The 17870-nt window shown below is 38.0% G+C and overlaps 3 protein-coding genes and 1 pseudogene across 5 annotated transcripts; 3 read left to right on the top strand and 1 right to left on the bottom strand.

Annotated features, from left to right (window-relative positions):
• Window positions 1-200: 200 nt before the first annotated feature.
• LOC117574273 (probable cytochrome P450 304a1) lies at window positions 201-2175 on the top strand. 2 transcript variants are annotated; one of them, XM_034258022.2, is made up of 4 exons: window positions 201-340; window positions 405-656; window positions 878-1740; window positions 1798-2175. In XM_034258022.2, exons 1-4 carry the CDS (start codon window positions 247-249, stop codon window positions 2128-2130), a joined length of 1542 nt encoding a protein of 513 aa, XP_034113913.2. In that variant the 5' UTR covers window positions 201-246; the 3' UTR covers window positions 2131-2175. The 2 variants fall into 2 exon arrangements, with proteins under 2 accessions (XP_034113913.2, XP_051862296.1); XM_052006336.1 differs by lacking the exon at window positions 405-656.
• A 62-nt stretch (window positions 2176-2237) lies between these two features.
• On the bottom strand, window positions 2238-15580 carry LOC117575259 (serine-rich adhesin for platelets). Of its 2 annotated transcripts, none has more exons than XM_052006335.1 (11): window positions 15474-15580; window positions 7075-7382; window positions 6894-7011; window positions 6058-6834; window positions 4040-4159; window positions 3859-3978; window positions 3535-3798; window positions 3326-3472; window positions 3137-3268; window positions 2920-3072; window positions 2238-2840 (listed from the first exon to the last, which is right to left on the bottom strand). In XM_052006335.1, the coding sequence occupies exons 2-11, from the start codon at window positions 7183-7185 to the stop codon at window positions 2740-2742; spliced, it is 2043 nt and encodes a 680-aa protein (XP_051862295.1). In that variant the 5' UTR covers window positions 7186-7382; window positions 15474-15580; the 3' UTR covers window positions 2238-2739. The 2 variants fall into 2 exon arrangements, with proteins under 2 accessions (XP_051862295.1, XP_034115285.2); XM_034259394.2 differs by lacking the exon at window positions 15474-15580 and adding an exon at window positions 8792-8920.
• On the top strand, window positions 4802-5858 carry LOC117575260 (farnesol dehydrogenase-like; annotated as a pseudogene).
• On the top strand, window positions 15337-17542 carry LOC117574752 (sialin). The gene is made up of 7 exons (XM_034258693.2): window positions 15337-15810; window positions 15877-16110; window positions 16165-16461; window positions 16510-16659; window positions 16711-16843; window positions 16905-17149; window positions 17215-17542. The coding sequence occupies exons 1-7, from the start codon at window positions 15484-15486 to the stop codon at window positions 17392-17394; spliced, it is 1566 nt and encodes a 521-aa protein (XP_034114584.2). The 5' UTR covers window positions 15337-15483; the 3' UTR covers window positions 17395-17542.
• The last annotated feature ends 328 nt before the right edge of the window (window positions 17543-17870 follow it).

Here is a 17870-nt window from a genome sequence, read left to right as displayed (position 1 = left end):
AATTTAAATTGTCTTTTCCGGTCCTTAACAATTCTATACTATACGTTAATGTTGTTTACATTTATGTCAAGTATTTCGAACTCTAGACGTTCGTTAATTTGTTTTTATAATTCTTTATTTTGCCATATATAGCATGCAGATAGTGAAAGCGACAATTGCTATCGCACAGTGTGTGCCAGAAAATCGGTCAATCGACAAATCGCAAAGATCAGTATTTGCCGAAGCTTCAATTGTAACGCGTCGAAAATGCTAACCGTATTTCTTCTAGCAATATGTGCAATCGCATTTCTATATTTATCCTACAAATACGCCACTGATCGTCCCAAAGGATTTCCACCCGGTAAATTAAGCTTAAAATTTAAAGTTGAAGTGTAATATAAATTATTTAAAATTTTTTCTGTCAGGTCCTCCGCGTATACCTGGCTTTGGAAGCTATTTATTTCTGTTACTTATCAATTACAAATATCTGCACAAGGCAGCGTTAACATTAAGCAAATGGTACAAATCTGATATTATTGGACTACATGTTGGCAAATATCCTGTAGCCGTTATTCACAATGCTGAAGGCGTTCGGGAAATATTAAATAACCAGGCCTACGATGGACGACCTGCCTTATTTGTGGGTCAAATTCGCGATCCTGGCGAAAGCGTTCGAGGTTTGCTATCATATCTTGGTTCAGTGATAATATATTTTTACAGCCAAATTGAAATCTATCAAGTGATTGATTGCACTGTTTGCTGGTTTATTGACACTTTACTTTCGCTTTTTTCGAAACGATTAGTCTCAGATTGTTGATAAGAAGCTATACGATTTCAGCGTACTTAATCGCTATAGAAGTGTTTTATAGATCATAAAGTATTTTATGGAACTTTTTAGGCATATTCTTCCAAGAAGGCGTTCTCTGGAAGGAACAGCGACGTTTTATCCTACGTTATCTCAGAGAATTCGGATTCGGACGCCGTTTTGAAGAACTGGAGCTGATCATCAAGGAAGAGATCTCCGATATGCTAGATCTGATTCGATGTGGACCTCGCTATCCACACGAACACCATCTAGTGAAACCTGGTGGCTATCGCGTACAATTGCCATTGTTTTTCAATCCGTTCTCGGCCAACTGCCATTTTCACATTGTCTACAACGAGCGACATTCACGAGCGGATATGGCCAAGTTAGTGCAACTGGTTCAAATGGGATTACAGTTTCAACGTGCATCCGACGATTATGGAAGATTACTCAGCATTATGCCATGGATACGATACATTTGGCCAGAGTCGAGTGGATATAGGAAATTAATGCAGTCCAACCAATTTGTTCATGCATATTTTTCCGAATTTGTAGATCGTTATTTGGCGACTTACGATCAGAGTTGTGAACGCAACTTTGTCGACATGTACATTAACGAGATGAACAAGTGTCCACCTCAAGAGTTGGGTTTTAATCGCGAACAGTTCATCATGGGCCTGATAGACTTCTCATTCCCGGCCTTTACTGCCATCGGTGCGCAGCTGTCGTTGATGGTGCAATACTTTCTACTTTACCCCGAAGTTGCCAAGCGCATACAATGTGAGATCGATGAGGTAGTTGGCTGTGGTCGCCTACCAACGCTCGAGGATCGCAAGAATATGCCTTATACAGAGGCCGTAATTCGAGAGAATCTTCGCATTGAAACCCTTGTGCCATCGGATATTCCCCATAAGGCTTTAGTCGACACACAGCTGCTTGGCTACACAATTCCCAAAGTAAGTTTAATTTACTTTCAACTTTGATCGTTTATAACATTAATTCATATTCCACAGGGCACAATTATAATACCCAGCTTGTATGCCTATCACTTGGACAAGAGTATCTGGAAAGATCCTGAGAATTTCAGACCGGAGCGTTTTCTAGATGATGCTGGCAAATTGTGCCTTAAGCTGGATGTGTCCCTGCCCTTTGGAGCTGGCAAACGCCTTTGCGCTGGAGAAACATTCGCAAGGAATATGTTATTCCTTATGACAGCAGCCATGCTGCAGAACTTCGACTACACTCTGGCGCCAGGTGATTCGCTGCCCGATCTGTCCAAGAATAACAATGGTTTAATAATTACGCCACCCGATTTCTGGGTGCAACTGAAGGAGAGAACACATTAAGCACGATATGTAACAAATAATTGATAATAAACACTTTTTAAATAATAGTTGTTTCTGTTTCTGTAATAATGTGCAACTTATGTATCGTTGAATTTAAAACACAACTGCATTTTAGTCTTAATTTATTAGCGTACGAGTATATATTACAATTTGCCTTTTAACCGTTTGAATTAGCTTAGACATAATAATTTAATCATACTTTGTAAGGTTCTTGCTTTAAGAGTAGTTATTGATATAAGCGATTAACTACATACGACTCTTGCAACTCATCATCATCAACAATTATTGCTTTAAAATTCTAAATATTAACTTAATATATTTACTAAGTATTATAAATAGATTTAAATTATGGGACGCCACTTGGCTCAAGCGTCATTTGGGTACTCGTAATACTGCATGCACCTCAGAAAACTTGAACTACAAATCAATAATCCCAAGGTGCATGGCATCAATAGACTATATTTTATATATAGTATTTTATGCACAGGGAGTTTTTCTATTTTTTCACAATGCTTAACAATTAAATCTTAGATTAGTTTAGCTCTTGTGTTAAATATTATTAAACTTTTGGAATTGGGAATGTTTTATAAGGGAATCTTTATTTTCCAATTAATAGTACGCCTGTTTAATAGCGGCGCTGGTAATTAGAAAAGCGGAGCCTATCAATACGAACGTGATGATTTTTAGAGCGCTGGGCCTACCGGAAGAATCTGTTAAAATAAGAAAAATATTAGCAGTTAGTTAGATTAGCAAATATCTTTTGATAATTTTGTTGTTTAAAGTATTTACTTTTTTTGTTGGGCAATACACGAATGCATTGCTTCTGATCAGTGCTGGCCTGGAAACCAAACTTGCACTGACAGACGGAATTGCGGCATTCCACATTCTCAGGATCCTTTTCAACAAAACACTCTGTGGCCTTATTGCACGGTTCGCTCAATACTGTGTTGGAAAAACAATAATTTAAGAATCACTTACTGAAAATATCAAATTAAATTCAACTTACGGCGCTTCGTCTCGCAGATTCCGTTCTTCTCGTGCTGCTCGTCCGTGCAGCCGCATTTGCCATTAGCGTTGCAACTGGCGAGCAGCGGCTTACATTGCTCATCCTCGACGCAGTCATCGTCCAGCTCCTCAGCTAGAGGAATTACTTTCATGTAAAAATTACAAATTGCGAAATATTTATTTTACAAACCTTCCTTAAGACACTCATCCTTGAAGTGCACGTAACCCTTACGACATTGACAGGAGCGAGCCTGCTCCGAAGTGCTATTGCTGCGCTCCAGACAAGCTGTATTATCGGCAATGCATTCGTCATCCTCTGAGCAATCGGCGCCAATACCTTGAAAAAAATTAAAAATATATTTAAATATAACCATTTACTTTGACAAGCTCGCAACTAACCTGCCACACAAGCTTCGTCCTTTGCGAAATAGTTATCCTGGCACACACAGAAGCGATTTGAGCAAATGGAATGATCCACAATACAACCATCGTTGGTCTCACACTCTGCCCCAAGACCATCCGAGTACTCGCAGAGCTGAGTGATCTCATTGTATTGTGCATACTCCTCGCAGGTGCAGCGTCTGGGTATCGTTGGATGGCAATAGGAGGCACCGAAGGGACTGCATTGGCTGTTCGATGTGCACGACAAATGATACTGAATGGCTGCAAAAGAAAATATACATTTAAATAGTTTCAAAAATTTATATTTCTTTTGTCACTCACGTTTTCTGCAGTTGCGCAAGTCGCGTTCGTAGAAATAATTCTTTTGGCATATACAAGTCTTGGACAACTGATCGAACTCATATTCGCATTCATCGCTGCTCTCCGCTATCTCACCCAGTTCTTGCAATAAAGGTAATATGGTCAATATAATATTATTTTGAACTCCTTAAACACGTTTTACCTGCAAAGCATTTGCCATTCCGCGCATAATATCCCTGACGGCATAGACAGATCTTATTGGTGCAGATCGAGTGAGGCAAACCTGTGCAGGACTTGCCATTATCTGTGCAACTGCTGCCATCTGAAATATACAATGGTGAATATAAAATGGTCTAATGAACAAAATACATATATAAGACTAATTAACTAAATCGTTATGTAAATTTATGAATTGTATGTAATTGCACATCCGAAGTAATTAAAAATTAAGAAATATTATTAACTATAATCAAATTATTATAAATTATTTGAACATAATAATCCATATGCATAATATTTATTATTAATATACAACAAAGTTTTCCCAACATCCCTGATAGCTTTTGGTATGACTCAAAGTCTGAGAATTTGTATAAAATAAATGAATTATTGTAAAATGCTGGAATTTAACGATTCTTGACCTAAGTCAGCACCTTGCCCAATTCTTTGGTTAACTGAAATGTTTACTTATGAAGAACTCACACCTGTTTTAACATCGTGCCTTACTCAATACGATTTGTTGTGATGAAATTGCTACGAAATACTCTCTTCACTTCTCTTTGGCAATTGAATCAAATTCATTGTTATCAATACAAATCTGATAAGTTTGCCGGCTCTCTCTTCAAGGTTGCTAAACAGCTGTTTATAGTAATATGAGCATGATGCAGTTATTTTAGATAACCACATGTTTGGAAAGCTTTCAGAGCTTTACAAGAGCTATAAATTAGCGTCACATCAGAGAATTTAAAGCAGTTATTCGCTTGCAAGTAACAAGAGCATATTCGTATATTTTATAAGAATGAATCGTTGGTTGAATCGTGTGGCTGTTGTGACTGGCTCCAGCTCTGGAATTGGCGCTGCCGTCTGCAAAGATTTGGTGGCCAAGGGCATGATTGTTGTGGGCCTCGCGCGTCGTGAGAATCGTTTGCAAGAGCTGAAGTCTGAGTTCCAGCGGATCAGGCAGCTCGCTTCCATTTCCGCAAATGCGATGTGAGCGACGAGCAGCAGGTGATCGATACCTTTCGCCTGGGTGGATCAGACACTCGGTGGTGCCGATGTGTTGGTCAACAATGCGGGCATTGTGCGTTTTTCACCCATCATCAAGGAGGGCAATAGCGCCGATCTGCGCGACACACTCAACACTAATGTGATGGGCGTTGCGTGGTGCACTCGCCAGGCCTTTCTCTCGATGAAACGACGTAACGTTAATGATGGTCATGTGGTGATTGTTAACAGCATAGCTGGTCACAAGATTCCACAATTTACTGGCTTTAGCCTAAATATGTATCCGCCCTCGAAACATGCGGTCACCGCCATGGCCGAAGTGCTGCGTCAAGAGTTTCTGAGCAAGGGCACCAACATCAAGATTACGGTACGCATTGCTTAAAACATTTCTGATATTTATCTAAAAATTCATTGTTTATGCAGAGTATCAGCCCTGGCGGTGTTGATACTGAAATTATTGACAAGAGTCGCATTCCTAATCTGGATGAATTCCCCATGCTGCGTTCCGAGGATGTGGCCGACGCCATCAGCTACTGCATTCAGACTCCGCCAAAAGTACAAATTCATGAGCTGATCATTAAGCCGGTGGGCGAGAAAAACTAAACTATAATTTCGCGAATTGTGAGGATACTGCAAATTATATTACTTGATAATTAAAATAAAGTTCTTTTAACCTCTTATTAATCTCTGTTGTAAGTTTACAAAGTGCAGTTGCCCTTTAGAGATTAAGATTACCTATATTAATTGCTGATAATTCAATGCAAGTTCTAATATTAGTACTATTATTATTATTAGAGATTAGGCGCGATCTATGTAGCATTTGCAATTGTAGAACAACCTAATCATTAGTTGAATGAAATTTGTGATAATGCTATCAGCAAATTGTTCTAAATTAAAAAATTATTCCAATCTTTGTTGTTGGTTTTTTTTGACAAAACAATAAATTGTCAATTGGTTAGTCAGTTAGTTATAAAAAAAATGGAAAATGCTACTTACATTTCTTGTCATCAGCATCGTCGTCATCGCGGCTCGATCCCAGAGTGGAATACGTTTTAATATCTTCATTATCGTATCTAAAGATGGCCGGCAAACGTCTGCGATTATTTTGGGTATTTGTGGATGTTCGTCGACTGCTGGTCGAAGTGTTTGTCGTTGCGGTTGCCACATTCTTCACACTGGGTCCCAACTCTTTAAGCTCGTACTTCTCGATGCTAGTCTGCACAGCAATTTCACGTGATCGCCGAGGCGTTAACAGCAGCTCACTGTCACTGTCATGGAGCAGTGATAAAGTGGCCTGAGCAGCGGCATCCTTGTGCTTCGGCGAACTGTAAACAAATGCCTTGGCAAACTGTTTTCTTGCGACCGCCGAGCTGGTGGGCAGGATTGCAAAGACGGTGGAATCAGTAATGGGCGTAGTCCACTGAGTAGTATCCGCTGTAGTCTCGGGTGTAGTGGCCGTTCCAGTTGATGGAGTAGTGTCTGCTGTAGTCTCTAAAGTACTGCCCGCTGTAGTCTCGGGTGTAGTGCCCACTGTAGTTGCTGGAGTAGTGCTCGCTGTAGTCTCTAAAGTACTGCCCGCTGTAGAGGTCTCTGTAATCCCTGGCGTGGTGTCCGCTGTGGTGTCTGCTGTGGTGCCTGTTGAGGTGCCCGCTGTGGTGCTAACTGTGGTGCTAGTGCTCGACTCATCGGCAACCGTGCACACTAATCCCACGCAGGTGGCACTGGCGCCCAGTGCATCACAGTCCGCATCAACGACGCACGCATCGTTCTTTTCTGTATTTAAGATAAAACAATAAATCAAAACCACTTAGAAACTAATGTGCTTAGCTTACCCATTGATTTGCGCCGACATATGTTTCCATATCTGTGATAATAGCCATTTGCACAAGCACAAACGCTCTCCTGGCAGCTGACGGATGCTCGATCGTAGCCAAAGAAGCAGTCCAGGTCCTAAATTATAAGTTTAACTTAGTTAAATTCAATCGAAGATTTATTATATATCATATATTATACCGTCTCGCAGGGCTCGTTGAGTCCGTTCAGTGGCCTACATTTGCCTCGCAGATAGGTTTGGCCATCGGCGCAATCGCAGACCCCGGTTTTACAACTGGCTCCTGTTGGCATAAGATTGCATTGAACAGAGTCTTGGCATGCGTCACCAATCTGCGAGCTCGTCAAGCATTGTGTGTAATTCTCGGAGAAGACCGTATCAAAGCTGGAGCACTCGCATTGACTGGTTTCGGTGCCACAGCTGGAGCCATCAGCTGTGCAGTCTGCGTCACTTTCACATGGCCAAATCACAGCCAATGCACCGCCGTCTCCTAAAATAAATAAAGACACAATTAGCACTTATCCTATTTTAAGATTGTTCTTTCATTTTGTTGTCTCTACGATGCATGCCTTGACGCCATCGCTAATATCGACCAAAATAATTTATATTTATCTGACAAAGTTTTACCTTCAATAATTTAATGAAGTGAAATATAATTGCATTCTCAAAGGTCAGACGAATCAAATTATTTTACACGGTATAGATAATTATTGATTTCTTAACAATTTGGGTCAAAAAGGGTTACATTATTCATTATAATCAGGCGTAAATGAAATGTACTCCACGATTTCCCCTTTTTCCATTCATAACTCAAGAAGTTGTGTTCAATTGAAAGGGACGAGCAAAACAGTTTGTGGTTGTGTTTAATAAAACAGACCTTTCTGTCAAAAGTCTCTTTAATTCATCAGCCAATTGACTTATTACTCGTACACTAATTTTAGATTCGAATAACACTCTCAATTTATTTACTGCTTCATACACACTAAGCTTGATTTGTACATCCAAATAGTTTCCTAAAATTCTTTAAAATAAAAAAAAACTTGCTTTAATTATTAGCAACGCCAAAAAGTATGCAATATATTTTTTAAAGTTGAAACGCTTTGGAGCAAGATGGGATTTTATCAATTACTTATTTCCGTCGACCCGCCTAAGGCCTTCCCAACCTCATCGTCGTGGCCCAACTGTTAATTAACTGATTAAAAATCCGACTTTCAGCTTTAATGTTGGCAGCATTTTGCGGCTGTTACGGTTTCCAGCACGCAAGCCAGCCTGCAAATATGTATTACGTATACGCCAACAACTTCCGGTTGTTGCAAGCCAAAGCCAAAGGACAAATAACAATAATGCCAACAAACGAAGGGTGTGGGGGGAAAATAAGCCGCATACAAAACAGCTTTTCATGAAAAACAAGAACGCTAAAATTCGTTCGTCACTTTGGCACTTTAATTTCCATTTTCCATGGCCTGCAAAACAATTTCTCAAGCCGAATAGCGTTAGGCCTTCGAAGGAGTGGGTGCTTGGGTCAATAGGGCACAGCACTTGACCTTGATTGCGTTTGCATTAATTACTTTTGTTGTTTAATATTATGACTGACTTGGTCACTGTTATTGTTTTCTTTTTTTTTATTTTGTTCTTGCTCCATTTGGTTTTGTTTCTTTTCTCTTTTGTTGTTTCCTTTTATTATTTGTATACCAATTGGTCTGCCCTTTGAATGGGCACCTCACACTCTTTGTTTTTGCACTGAACGACGACTTTAATTCAATTACCGGCCATTGCCCACAATGATTTGAATACTTTGGAAGTTTTTTTTTTTGGGGTGAAGCGAGAGAGATGGGAGTCAAAACTGTTTGGGCTTTCCAAATTGCTTGTTTATATAGTAGTATATATGTATGTATGTACCTTGTGGATTAAGCAAGGCGCACAGGATACCGAGTGTTACAATAAGTTTCAGTTTTTCCATTATTTGCACAGTTGACGAATTAATTTGAAATGAAATTGCACGTCGAGCCACAACCAAATCGCTACTAGAACTAAACTTTCCCAAAATGGAAAGCCCATTTCTGCTGTGGTCGGTAGTAGCAGCTCAATTAAGTGTTTGATTACGCTAATCTTATCGGAAGTACCAAAATGTACAGAAATGTACATCGATTTGGTTTTTAGCACTTTTGGCCATATGCCAATTGAGCAATTTACGATGATGGTACGTCTCGTCAAGTTAATCAGCATTGTTCTAGTCGGCATTAAGTTCGGCTTTAATTTTGTGATAAGCGTGTATTTGTTGCCAACGCGCTAAATAATTAATAATTACTCATGCTAAGCATTTCACTAATGTCACAATCTGACGAATTCGTCTTAATCAGTAAGAGGGCTACCTTATCAATATCTAACACCTGGCTATGGACACCTGGTTCATATATTTATTGAACACACTAAACATTTTATAATTTTTTCGATCCCAACAACAATGTTAACGCCAATTTTCCCAAGTGTTGAGTCTAATGGCTACCGATGACTAAAAAGAGACTCTAGTATAACATATAGTATTAAACTGAGGCGGATTTGTGTGGCAGCTGTAGGTCTGTTTGTCTGGTTGACAAATTAAGAAAAACCCAAAATCGATATTTCAATGCAAATGATAAATATGTGTATAAATGTATATATTAATATGTTACATGCATACACCTATCGAATGTCCTTGATAATAAATTTCCCATTAAGCTCCATTGATAACTGTTATTCATTATTTATAATTCCATGTGTTATTCTTAAGTAAACAAAATAGTGCAGACGGAAATAGCACAAGAGGTTGGGGGGACCAACAAAACCAGAACATATGATAGTCGGAATGTATCAACGTATGTATGTAATTATATAGGTGAATGTGTGTGAATGTGTGCGTGTGTCTGCGTGAGTGTGCGCATGTGAAGTGTCACGAACTGAAGTCATAATTTCTCCGCTAATTGATTAACTGATCCTTGACAACATACTTTTACTCTAACGTTGAGTAGCATTAACATTAATAGGAAATTAGTGACACATTAACGACCTCGGAAATATTTTAAATTTTAAACTTACATCAAAACATACAAAAGAATTTAGTATTTATAATTTCGAAATTTAAATTCTATTGCCAAAGCATTCACAACACCGTAAAATCTTTTCTAAACTTCAATTTATATTTCAAACTGCATGTTAATATAATTTAGACCATTTGTACTTCCTTTCTCTTGCTAGACTGCGCCTATTTTATCCACTATCTTCGAGTTAGTTGCCTCACAAGTCACCACTTTTGTGGCCTGTTTGGTGTCTTTGCTGCTTCAGACATAACGTGAAAAGACATTTTGTGGCTGTAAAAAGGCTTTGACACGCACGCGATGAAGGTGGAAATACCAACGACAGGTGCAAGCAAGGAAAGTCCTGCCATCTAAGCAACTAACATACATAACTACCATCCCATCCACAAAATCTTCACCGTATTGCAAGGCACAACAACGCAAATAACAATTTTAATGCAATTTGTGTGTTAATGAATTCACAAAAACAAAAAAAAAAATGAAAAATTCAACTCGAATAATTTGGTTAACAGATGGCCTTCCTCCCACATGCAGTCTTAAGTAGTTCACGGTCAGCTGACAATTTCATGTCGCAGTGCGTATTTCTTAGAACTTTTTAATGCTCTTACAGCATTTTGTAAAACAAATTTGTTATAACTTTTCACCGTCATTTAACTTAACATTACAAGTATATTGTATTCAATGGCGTTCCGAAAAATAATATCGTTGAAAGTCCGCAGTTAGTAAACTGACAAACTTAATAAAACGTAAAGAGCATTCTCATGGTACTCTTACTAAATTCTTAGACAAGTTATAGAACCAGCTGAGAAATTGATTCGTAAGGAGGGAGAAATGGGAATTGGGAACATGCCTGATTATTATAAACAAAGTTACATTTATTGTGTACTAAATGACCTCTTATTAATGGTGTGTGTGTGTGTGTGGGTGTGAGATTATGTTCATATGTATATTGGTCGCATGTATCCGTGTCATGCACACATACACACACACAGACACACTTTCACATATAAGTATGTGGGGCAGAAATAGTGCTTTTGGTGTTTTGGTGGATATAATGAATTGGAATGCGCTGAGCAACGGCGGTCCGCATATAATGACCTCCACGACCCTTTTTATATTGTAGCACACACTTTTATTCCACTTACGACATATTTTTTTATTCAATCAATACTCATTAAATTTTCCAAAAACTTGTAATTATTAACAATAGCGACGCGTCGGCTGACAGGCACCGAAAACTTTATTTCGAAACGAAATTGGGGCTATTGTGTTTCTTTTTTTTCTTACAATGCCCTTAACGAAACGTTTACGATAATTTTCTTTTTCGCTTGCTATTGCATTGATATTGATATTTAATTCAAAGAACGTCAAGTTCTTTATTCAAACATTTTCACTTAACACACGAGATAATTTCAGTAAGATTTGATTAAATTTCTTGTCACTAAAAATATCGTTGCATACTTTTGCGCGCAAGTCGTTTTATTATGAGCAGTATTTCTTCCGCACGGAAATTGTGTTTGATCCTTTCGTATTAAGCTCGCCAGCACGACTGTTTGAACCTTTGCCTTTTGGTCGCCCCATGTGGCACACCTGAGAGCGGAAAATAATAGACGGAGAGAGTAAGAGCGATAGAGAGAAGCGAATAGAAAGAATAAAACGGACTCACGAATGCCTCTCTTACTTTCTTCGGCTGCGATTCAAAATGTTTGCGGTAAAAAGCAACAATTTTTTCTTCCCTTTTTTAGCTTATATGGAAATACCTGAGTGTGCGAGTTGCAAGTAGTAATTTGAGAATCATGAAAACCCAAATTGAAATTAAGTTGCATGCAAACTAAATGATTTCCAAATACAATTAAGGATTGAAGAAAAGCCTAAAAGTAGACTAATTGATTTTACTATAAATATAGTAAATTGATTGCATATTAAAAACAGATTTCGATACAACGTAAGACAACACAAGGAACTCACGGGCTATTAAAACATGTAAAATCGAACAGTGTGGGAATAATTGGGTCAAGTGGCCAGTCGAAAGGACAACCAACTTACACATGTACTCTAGTAGTCGAAACAGTGTTTGGTTAAGTCTCGATGGCCCCAGAAAATGTAACAAAACTATGCAACAAATCCGAAAAACAAGAACGCAAGGAAGGCATGAAGTGAAAATGCCGAAAGTGGCAGAACCAGAGAGCGAGCACGAAATGGAGTCGTCTGTGTTGGCCACATTATTACACTATACACTCACTACTCACTTCACTACACTGTTCGCACTCGTAGTGCCAAGTCATACAAGTTATACACCCGTCTGCCCAGTCTTGGCTAATTTTGCTGGCCAGCCAGCAGCAAAGTCAACGTCTCGGTTGTATACTGTATATATGTCAGTAGGTATTAAACATGCGTGTGTATATGTGTGTGTGGGTCCGTAATGTATTATTTGTATGCGACCATTATAGCGCGAAATAGAATTTGTTAGGGCGAGAATAAAGAAATTATAGAAGCTTTGCATAATAAGGCGATTCTACTACACTTTCTTAGGCCCTATACAAATGTGAAATAGAGACGTTTTTGTTTACTTTTATAATTAAAATTAATCTTAATCATATTGAAAGATCTATACATCTAAAAAAAATTTCGACTTTATCACATTTTATAATTGTTCGAATCCACCAATATGTAAATATATTTATTATAAATTTAAAAATTCGATAAATTAAATGAAAATGGAAAAACACTTAAGGTATATCCCAGTTTCAAATTTTAGATTTTAAAACACAAGTGAAACCAAATAAATTAAATTAACTAAGCAGTCGTGTCAAATGTGGGGATTAAAATATAAGTAAACCAAATAAAATATTAAATGAATCTTAACTAAGCCCCAGTTTCAAGATTGGGATTGTAAAAACAAGTTAAATATATAAAAATTAAAATGATAAAAATGCTAAGCAGCAGTGTTAAGTCTAGGATCTAAAATGTTCACCTATATTAAAAATAAAATTAAATAAATAGTAAAACCAGGCAGCAGTTTCAAGTTTATAATTTAAAGCAAAACTAAACTAAATAAAAATTGAATAAAAAAATAAAAATTTAATAAATCAACTCAGCAGCAGTATAAGGTGTAGAGTGTTGTGCTAGAAGTCTGACCTTATGCAGGAACCGCTTTAACTGCATTCTGATGGAAACTGATATCAAATGCCTTCTAAGAAATGTTACCTAAGGCAACGATTTAATCTTTGGAATAGGGCAGTGCTAGTCTCATATGAGAGTTTTCGCATATTTAATGATTTGCTTCGACTATAAATATTGTTACGACACGTGGCAGAATGCGACAGATGCAGTTGAGAACCCGCACGAAGGACACGATGTATAAAAATATTTTTATAACCTGGTCTCAAGGCGACCATTAAATTGGGCGAATGTTCTACGACAAACAGTCGAAGGAAGTATTTTGTGTGTGTGCGTTAAATTTTTCATTCATTTTTCGGTTCAAATATTATTATAAGCTAGGCTGGTAGGCAGTCAGGCACATTTGTTTCGGCATTTCCCAACAAACATCATTTTTCGCTGGGCAAATGCCAGTTCCCATGCGAGCCAGCTATGCTATTTTTAGGCCAAAGACACAAAGTGTTCAAGCATTTTAGTTGGGTCAAAACACGCGACACAACTCAACATGCTGGCTTCGCTATGCGAATGCAAACAGTGCAATAACACCCAGGAGAGCTTCAGATACTAGCATATGCGGTTTTCAAATGCACCAACACCACATGGAGTGTATTATAGTGAGAGGGAGTGAGCACAAAAACGACAACAATGGTTACAAATAGGCCATAATAGAAGGACATATGCGTTGTCTAAACAAAAAATCAATCAAAAAGTCAGTAAATACTTATATACTACACACATTCAACCATTTTTTACACACGTGTGTTTCCATGCATGGAGTATGGAGATTGCCACCCTTTCATTCCCCCGTTCGTGTCCAGTGCTCACGGGTTCAGTGCACAACCCCCACCATTATAAAAAATTCAAAATTTTAATCGAAATATAGTGCAGCTACTACACAACAATAACATCAGACAGCAGACAGCAGAAGGCAAGCAGCAAAACACCAACGAACATGACCAACAAAGCGAGCCAAAGCAAAAATAGAATCTATTGCCCCGCAGTACAACATCATGTCCCTATTAGCGATGCAGCAAAACAGATAACAATATATACATATAGTCCATACCACATGTACGTTGAAATATAAACGCGGTCACAAGTCCAGCTAAGGTGAAAGCCAATTGCATTGTTAGCCGCTTTAGCCGGTCAGCAAGTGAGATTGCCCCATGTTCTAGCACCACCCACCCCGCTTCGCCCCCTTTGCCCGCTTGGCGTGCAACGAAATTAGTGGCTCATAAATCGTAATGCGAAAAAGCGTTTGGCTCAAGGCTTCAGAATCTTTAATTAGTTAAACGATATATAGTGTGAAATTGAAAAAAACAAATTGCAACAACTAAACTAGAAAACTTGTCGTAGCTACTTGAATTTGAATTATAGTATATACGTAGTCTGTTTCACGATTTATTTTGCAGGAAAGCTACACCCTACACATTAAATACTAAGTGAGAGTAAAATGAGAAATTTGTGGAATGTTTGTGGGCTTGTCGGATTAAATGCGGTGTGAAGACATTTTCCATGTGGATTGCGGACCTCTTGACCTGTCCAACTAACTTGTAATTAAGCTCGGCACTGACTAATTATGATTGGCAAAGTGCCAGTAAAATGTGCTTGACATTTGAGCTAATCCAAGTACATCATGTAAATACTTTTCTCTGTTCGCTAACTGCGAAGCACGAATACGCTAATGAGATGAGACTTAGATTTCATCAAAAGTATTTAAAATTAAAATTTAAGATTTGCATTGCAGGTAATAAAAGATTAAAAGTAATTAAAGAATTTAAAAAAGAAGAATAAAATTTAAGATATTAATAAATAAGTTTTAACAATTTGTTTTTATAAAAAATCTGAAACCTTGAAGAAAGAAAAAAATATTTTGTATTAGAATTTTTTTTAAATTAAATTAATCGCAAAATTACAGAAATTTTTTTGCTTAATAAAACTGTTCTAAGCAATGTATTTCTTTACATTATTTAACTGATTTTAGTAGAACTTATATTACCCCTTGTCAAAAGATTATGATTACATGGTATTACAAAAAAATAAAAGAGAACACAAGCTTAATCAGCTGATAATGTTTAGCAATGCTCTCATCTCAAGTTCCCTTTCTCAACTATTTCGCATATTTAAAAATCTGTTGTTGTTCCCAAATTCGGTTATACGGTAAAATGTTCGAGTAGATAAGCAGCGCATCGAAAGCTTTTTGCTTTGATAAACCAACCGCGAAGTCGTGACAAAATTGTAAAATAGTTTTGCGCTTAACATTTGAGCCGTCCATTCGTCAGTCAGTTGAATTTAGACAGAAGCACGAATCAGTACAAAAACTTATCGCCGTAGTAGTTTCAACTTACTTTCAATCCAATGGTTCGGAATTCATGGAACGTGCCCCATTTGTCGAGCCTGAAAACAGGCGCTTCTCAGGCAACTTCAGCAGCAACATCAGACAGCTCAGAATGTGGTTTGTGGGGCTCGGTTCGACTCACCTACACAATATGCGCCTTTTTGTCCAACATTCTGCAAATGGCTTTGAGGAATATGCTGGGTCTGGTCATTTTGCGTATGGTCAAGGCACGTCCGGAAGATGCACTTCTCTATTCACCGGAATATCAATTTAATAATCTGACAGCAATGTCAAATTGTGGCAATGAAGTGTTTGAGCCATCTGCCCGACTTGATGTCGCTCAGCAAGTGGGTGTTAACATTCATAATTATGATAGTGATTAATGTTCAATATAGACAACATTTTACTCTTAGACGGGTGATCTAGAATGGACGCGTAATCAGGAGCTGACATTTCCAGGCACATTTTACTATGGATATGTGATAGCATTACCCTTGGCTGGACACTTGGCGGATCGCTTTGGTGGGAAGCTACTCTTCATTAGTTCGTTGGCATTGCAAGCTTTGGCCTTCTTATTGCTGCCATTTATTGCACCATTCAGTTACATCGCTGCAGTCATAACTTTGGTGTTAGCTGGCATATTTGGCGTGAGTGAAGCAGAAACATGTTCCTAAATTATGAACTATTTTGCATAATCCTAGGGCTGTGGAGCACCGCCTTTGTATCAGTTGTTTGTCACTTGGGCTCATCCCACGGAACGTACTTGGATGCTTTCCTTTGCATATAGCGGCATGATCGTGGGCTCTATTTGCATCTATCCACTTGCAAATTATTTGAGTGATTTTGGCTGGAAAGTGCCATTCTTTGTACTGGGTGGCATTACACTTTTATACGGCATTATTTGCAATTGGTTCATATATAATAGCCTCGACGATCACCCACGTGTAACGGAAGCAGAGCGGACTTATTTGCAGCCTACCTGTGCCCAAGCGCCACAGGTGAGCAGGTGTTATTTTGTATAAACTTGCTTAAAACAGTATTTGCAGCATTTTAGTACACCTTGGAGATCATTATTGACCTCAGCGCCGGTTTATGCTTTTGTCTTTACCCATGTCTTTCACAATTATGGATTTCTTTTGCTTTCGCTGAATGTACCGCGTTTTATGAGTGAAGCCATGCAGTTCAATATGAAAGAGGTAATTTCATAATCTAATATTTTTATGCAAATTCTTAGTACTTTATTGCAGATTGGTTTTCTTGCATCGGCTCCATTTCTTGGCAGTTTTTTTTCTAAGCTTTTATGCGTCTTTAGCTGCTCATATTTCGAGGGGCGATTCATTTCACAGCTCGGCTTTTTGCGCCGACTTTTATATGCCACATGTAAGCACAGAAAACTCAGCAAAAATATAAATATTTTGAATTCACCTCACGTCTTTTGCAGGTTGCTGTGCTACTATCTGTTTAATAGCTGTCATCATTCTCGCCAGTTGCAAACAGAAGACACTTGTCTTGCTAATGTATTTCCTAGTGGGTCTCACTACAGATCTGGCCTTTAGTGGCGGTTATTGGCCGACTTTATTGTATTTTGCACCATCGTTCGCCGGACTTATTTCGGGCCTGGCCAACTGTATGGCGCATATCTCTGGATTTGCAACTCCGCATCTCGTTGCTGCTTTAGTGCATTCCGTAAGTTAGAACAGTTTGACCACAAGATGAAAAACTAAATAACTTTATCTGTGTAATTTGTGCAGGGCATGAAATCAGAATGGAACTGGGTTTTATTAACTTATATATTCTTTAATGCTCTTGCCATGATTGTTTTTGGACTGTTTAGTAGTTCAAAACTTCAGGAATGGGATCCTCGATGTCAACAAGACACAAAGACATCAGATATTAGCAATTCTAACAGAAAGCCATCGAATACCTGTTAAATAGAATCATGTATTTGTAAATTTATGTTTAATTTATTCACTCTATTTTATTGTAAGTGCAAGCGTAAAGTTAAATTATTATATATTAAATTATCTGTTTGTAAGTGTATATTGTTTTAATTGAATCGAAATATAGAAGCCTATTTATTTGAATCGTAAATTGTACTTTACTGTGTCATGATAATTATTTACAAATTATTACTATTGGCATAGAATATTCGTTTTGGTCCAAAAGCTTTAAACAGTTACTACAGTTCAGCCGAATTGGGAATTTTGCTTTTTTGAATTCGTAAAGCGCGCTCTCTTACGATAAATAATTTTTTAATACACACAAGCTAGTTTATCGATTGTCCAGGCCGCATTGGTTGTTTATCTATCTGTTGGAATTATATCGATGCCTTAAAACAATTCCCCCACGCCTAAATAAAGTGTAACCAGCGGAATATAATTTTGTCAAAATAAAATAATATATTTTG

This window comes from Drosophila albomicans, chromosome 2R, assembly GCF_009650485.2.
Source record: "Drosophila albomicans strain 15112-1751.03 chromosome 2R, ASM965048v2, whole genome shotgun sequence".
NCBI classification, from domain to species: domain Eukaryota; kingdom Metazoa; phylum Arthropoda; class Insecta; order Diptera; family Drosophilidae; genus Drosophila; species Drosophila albomicans.
Note: the sequence above shows the minus strand (reverse complement) of the source record. Positions and strands in the feature narration are given on the sequence as shown.

Coding starts and splice junctions, on each gene's coding strand:
- LOC117575259 (XM_034259394.2), bottom strand. CDS start 8,852: ATGGAAAAACTGAAACTTATTGTAACACTCGGTATCCTGTGCGCCTTG. Junction 3,799..3,858: donor CTTGCGCAACTGCAGAAAAC/GTGAGTGACAAA, acceptor TTTCTTTTGCAG/CCATTCAGTATCATTTGTCG. Junction 3,073..3,136: donor AATCTGCGAGACGAAGCGCC/GTAAGTTGAATT, acceptor TTTCCAACACAG/TATTGAGCGAACCGTGCAAT.
- LOC117574752 (XM_034258693.2), top strand. CDS start 15,484: ATGGTTCGGAATTCATGGAACGTGCCCCATTTGTCGAGCCTGAAAACA. Junction 16,462..16,509: donor CCTGTGCCCAAGCGCCACAG/GTGAGCAGGTGT, acceptor CAGTATTTGCAG/CATTTTAGTACACCTTGGAG. Junction 17,150..17,214: donor TTGCTGCTTTAGTGCATTCC/GTAAGTTAGAAC, acceptor TAATTTGTGCAG/GGCATGAAATCAGAATGGAA.
- LOC117574273 (XM_034258022.2), top strand. CDS start 247: ATGCTAACCGTATTTCTTCTAGCAATATGTGCAATCGCATTTCTATAT. Junction 657..877: donor TCCTGGCGAAAGCGTTCGAG/GTTTGCTATCAT, acceptor GGAACTTTTTAG/GCATATTCTTCCAAGAAGGC. Junction 1,741..1,797: donor TTGGCTACACAATTCCCAAA/GTAAGTTTAATT, acceptor CATATTCCACAG/GGCACAATTATAATACCCAG.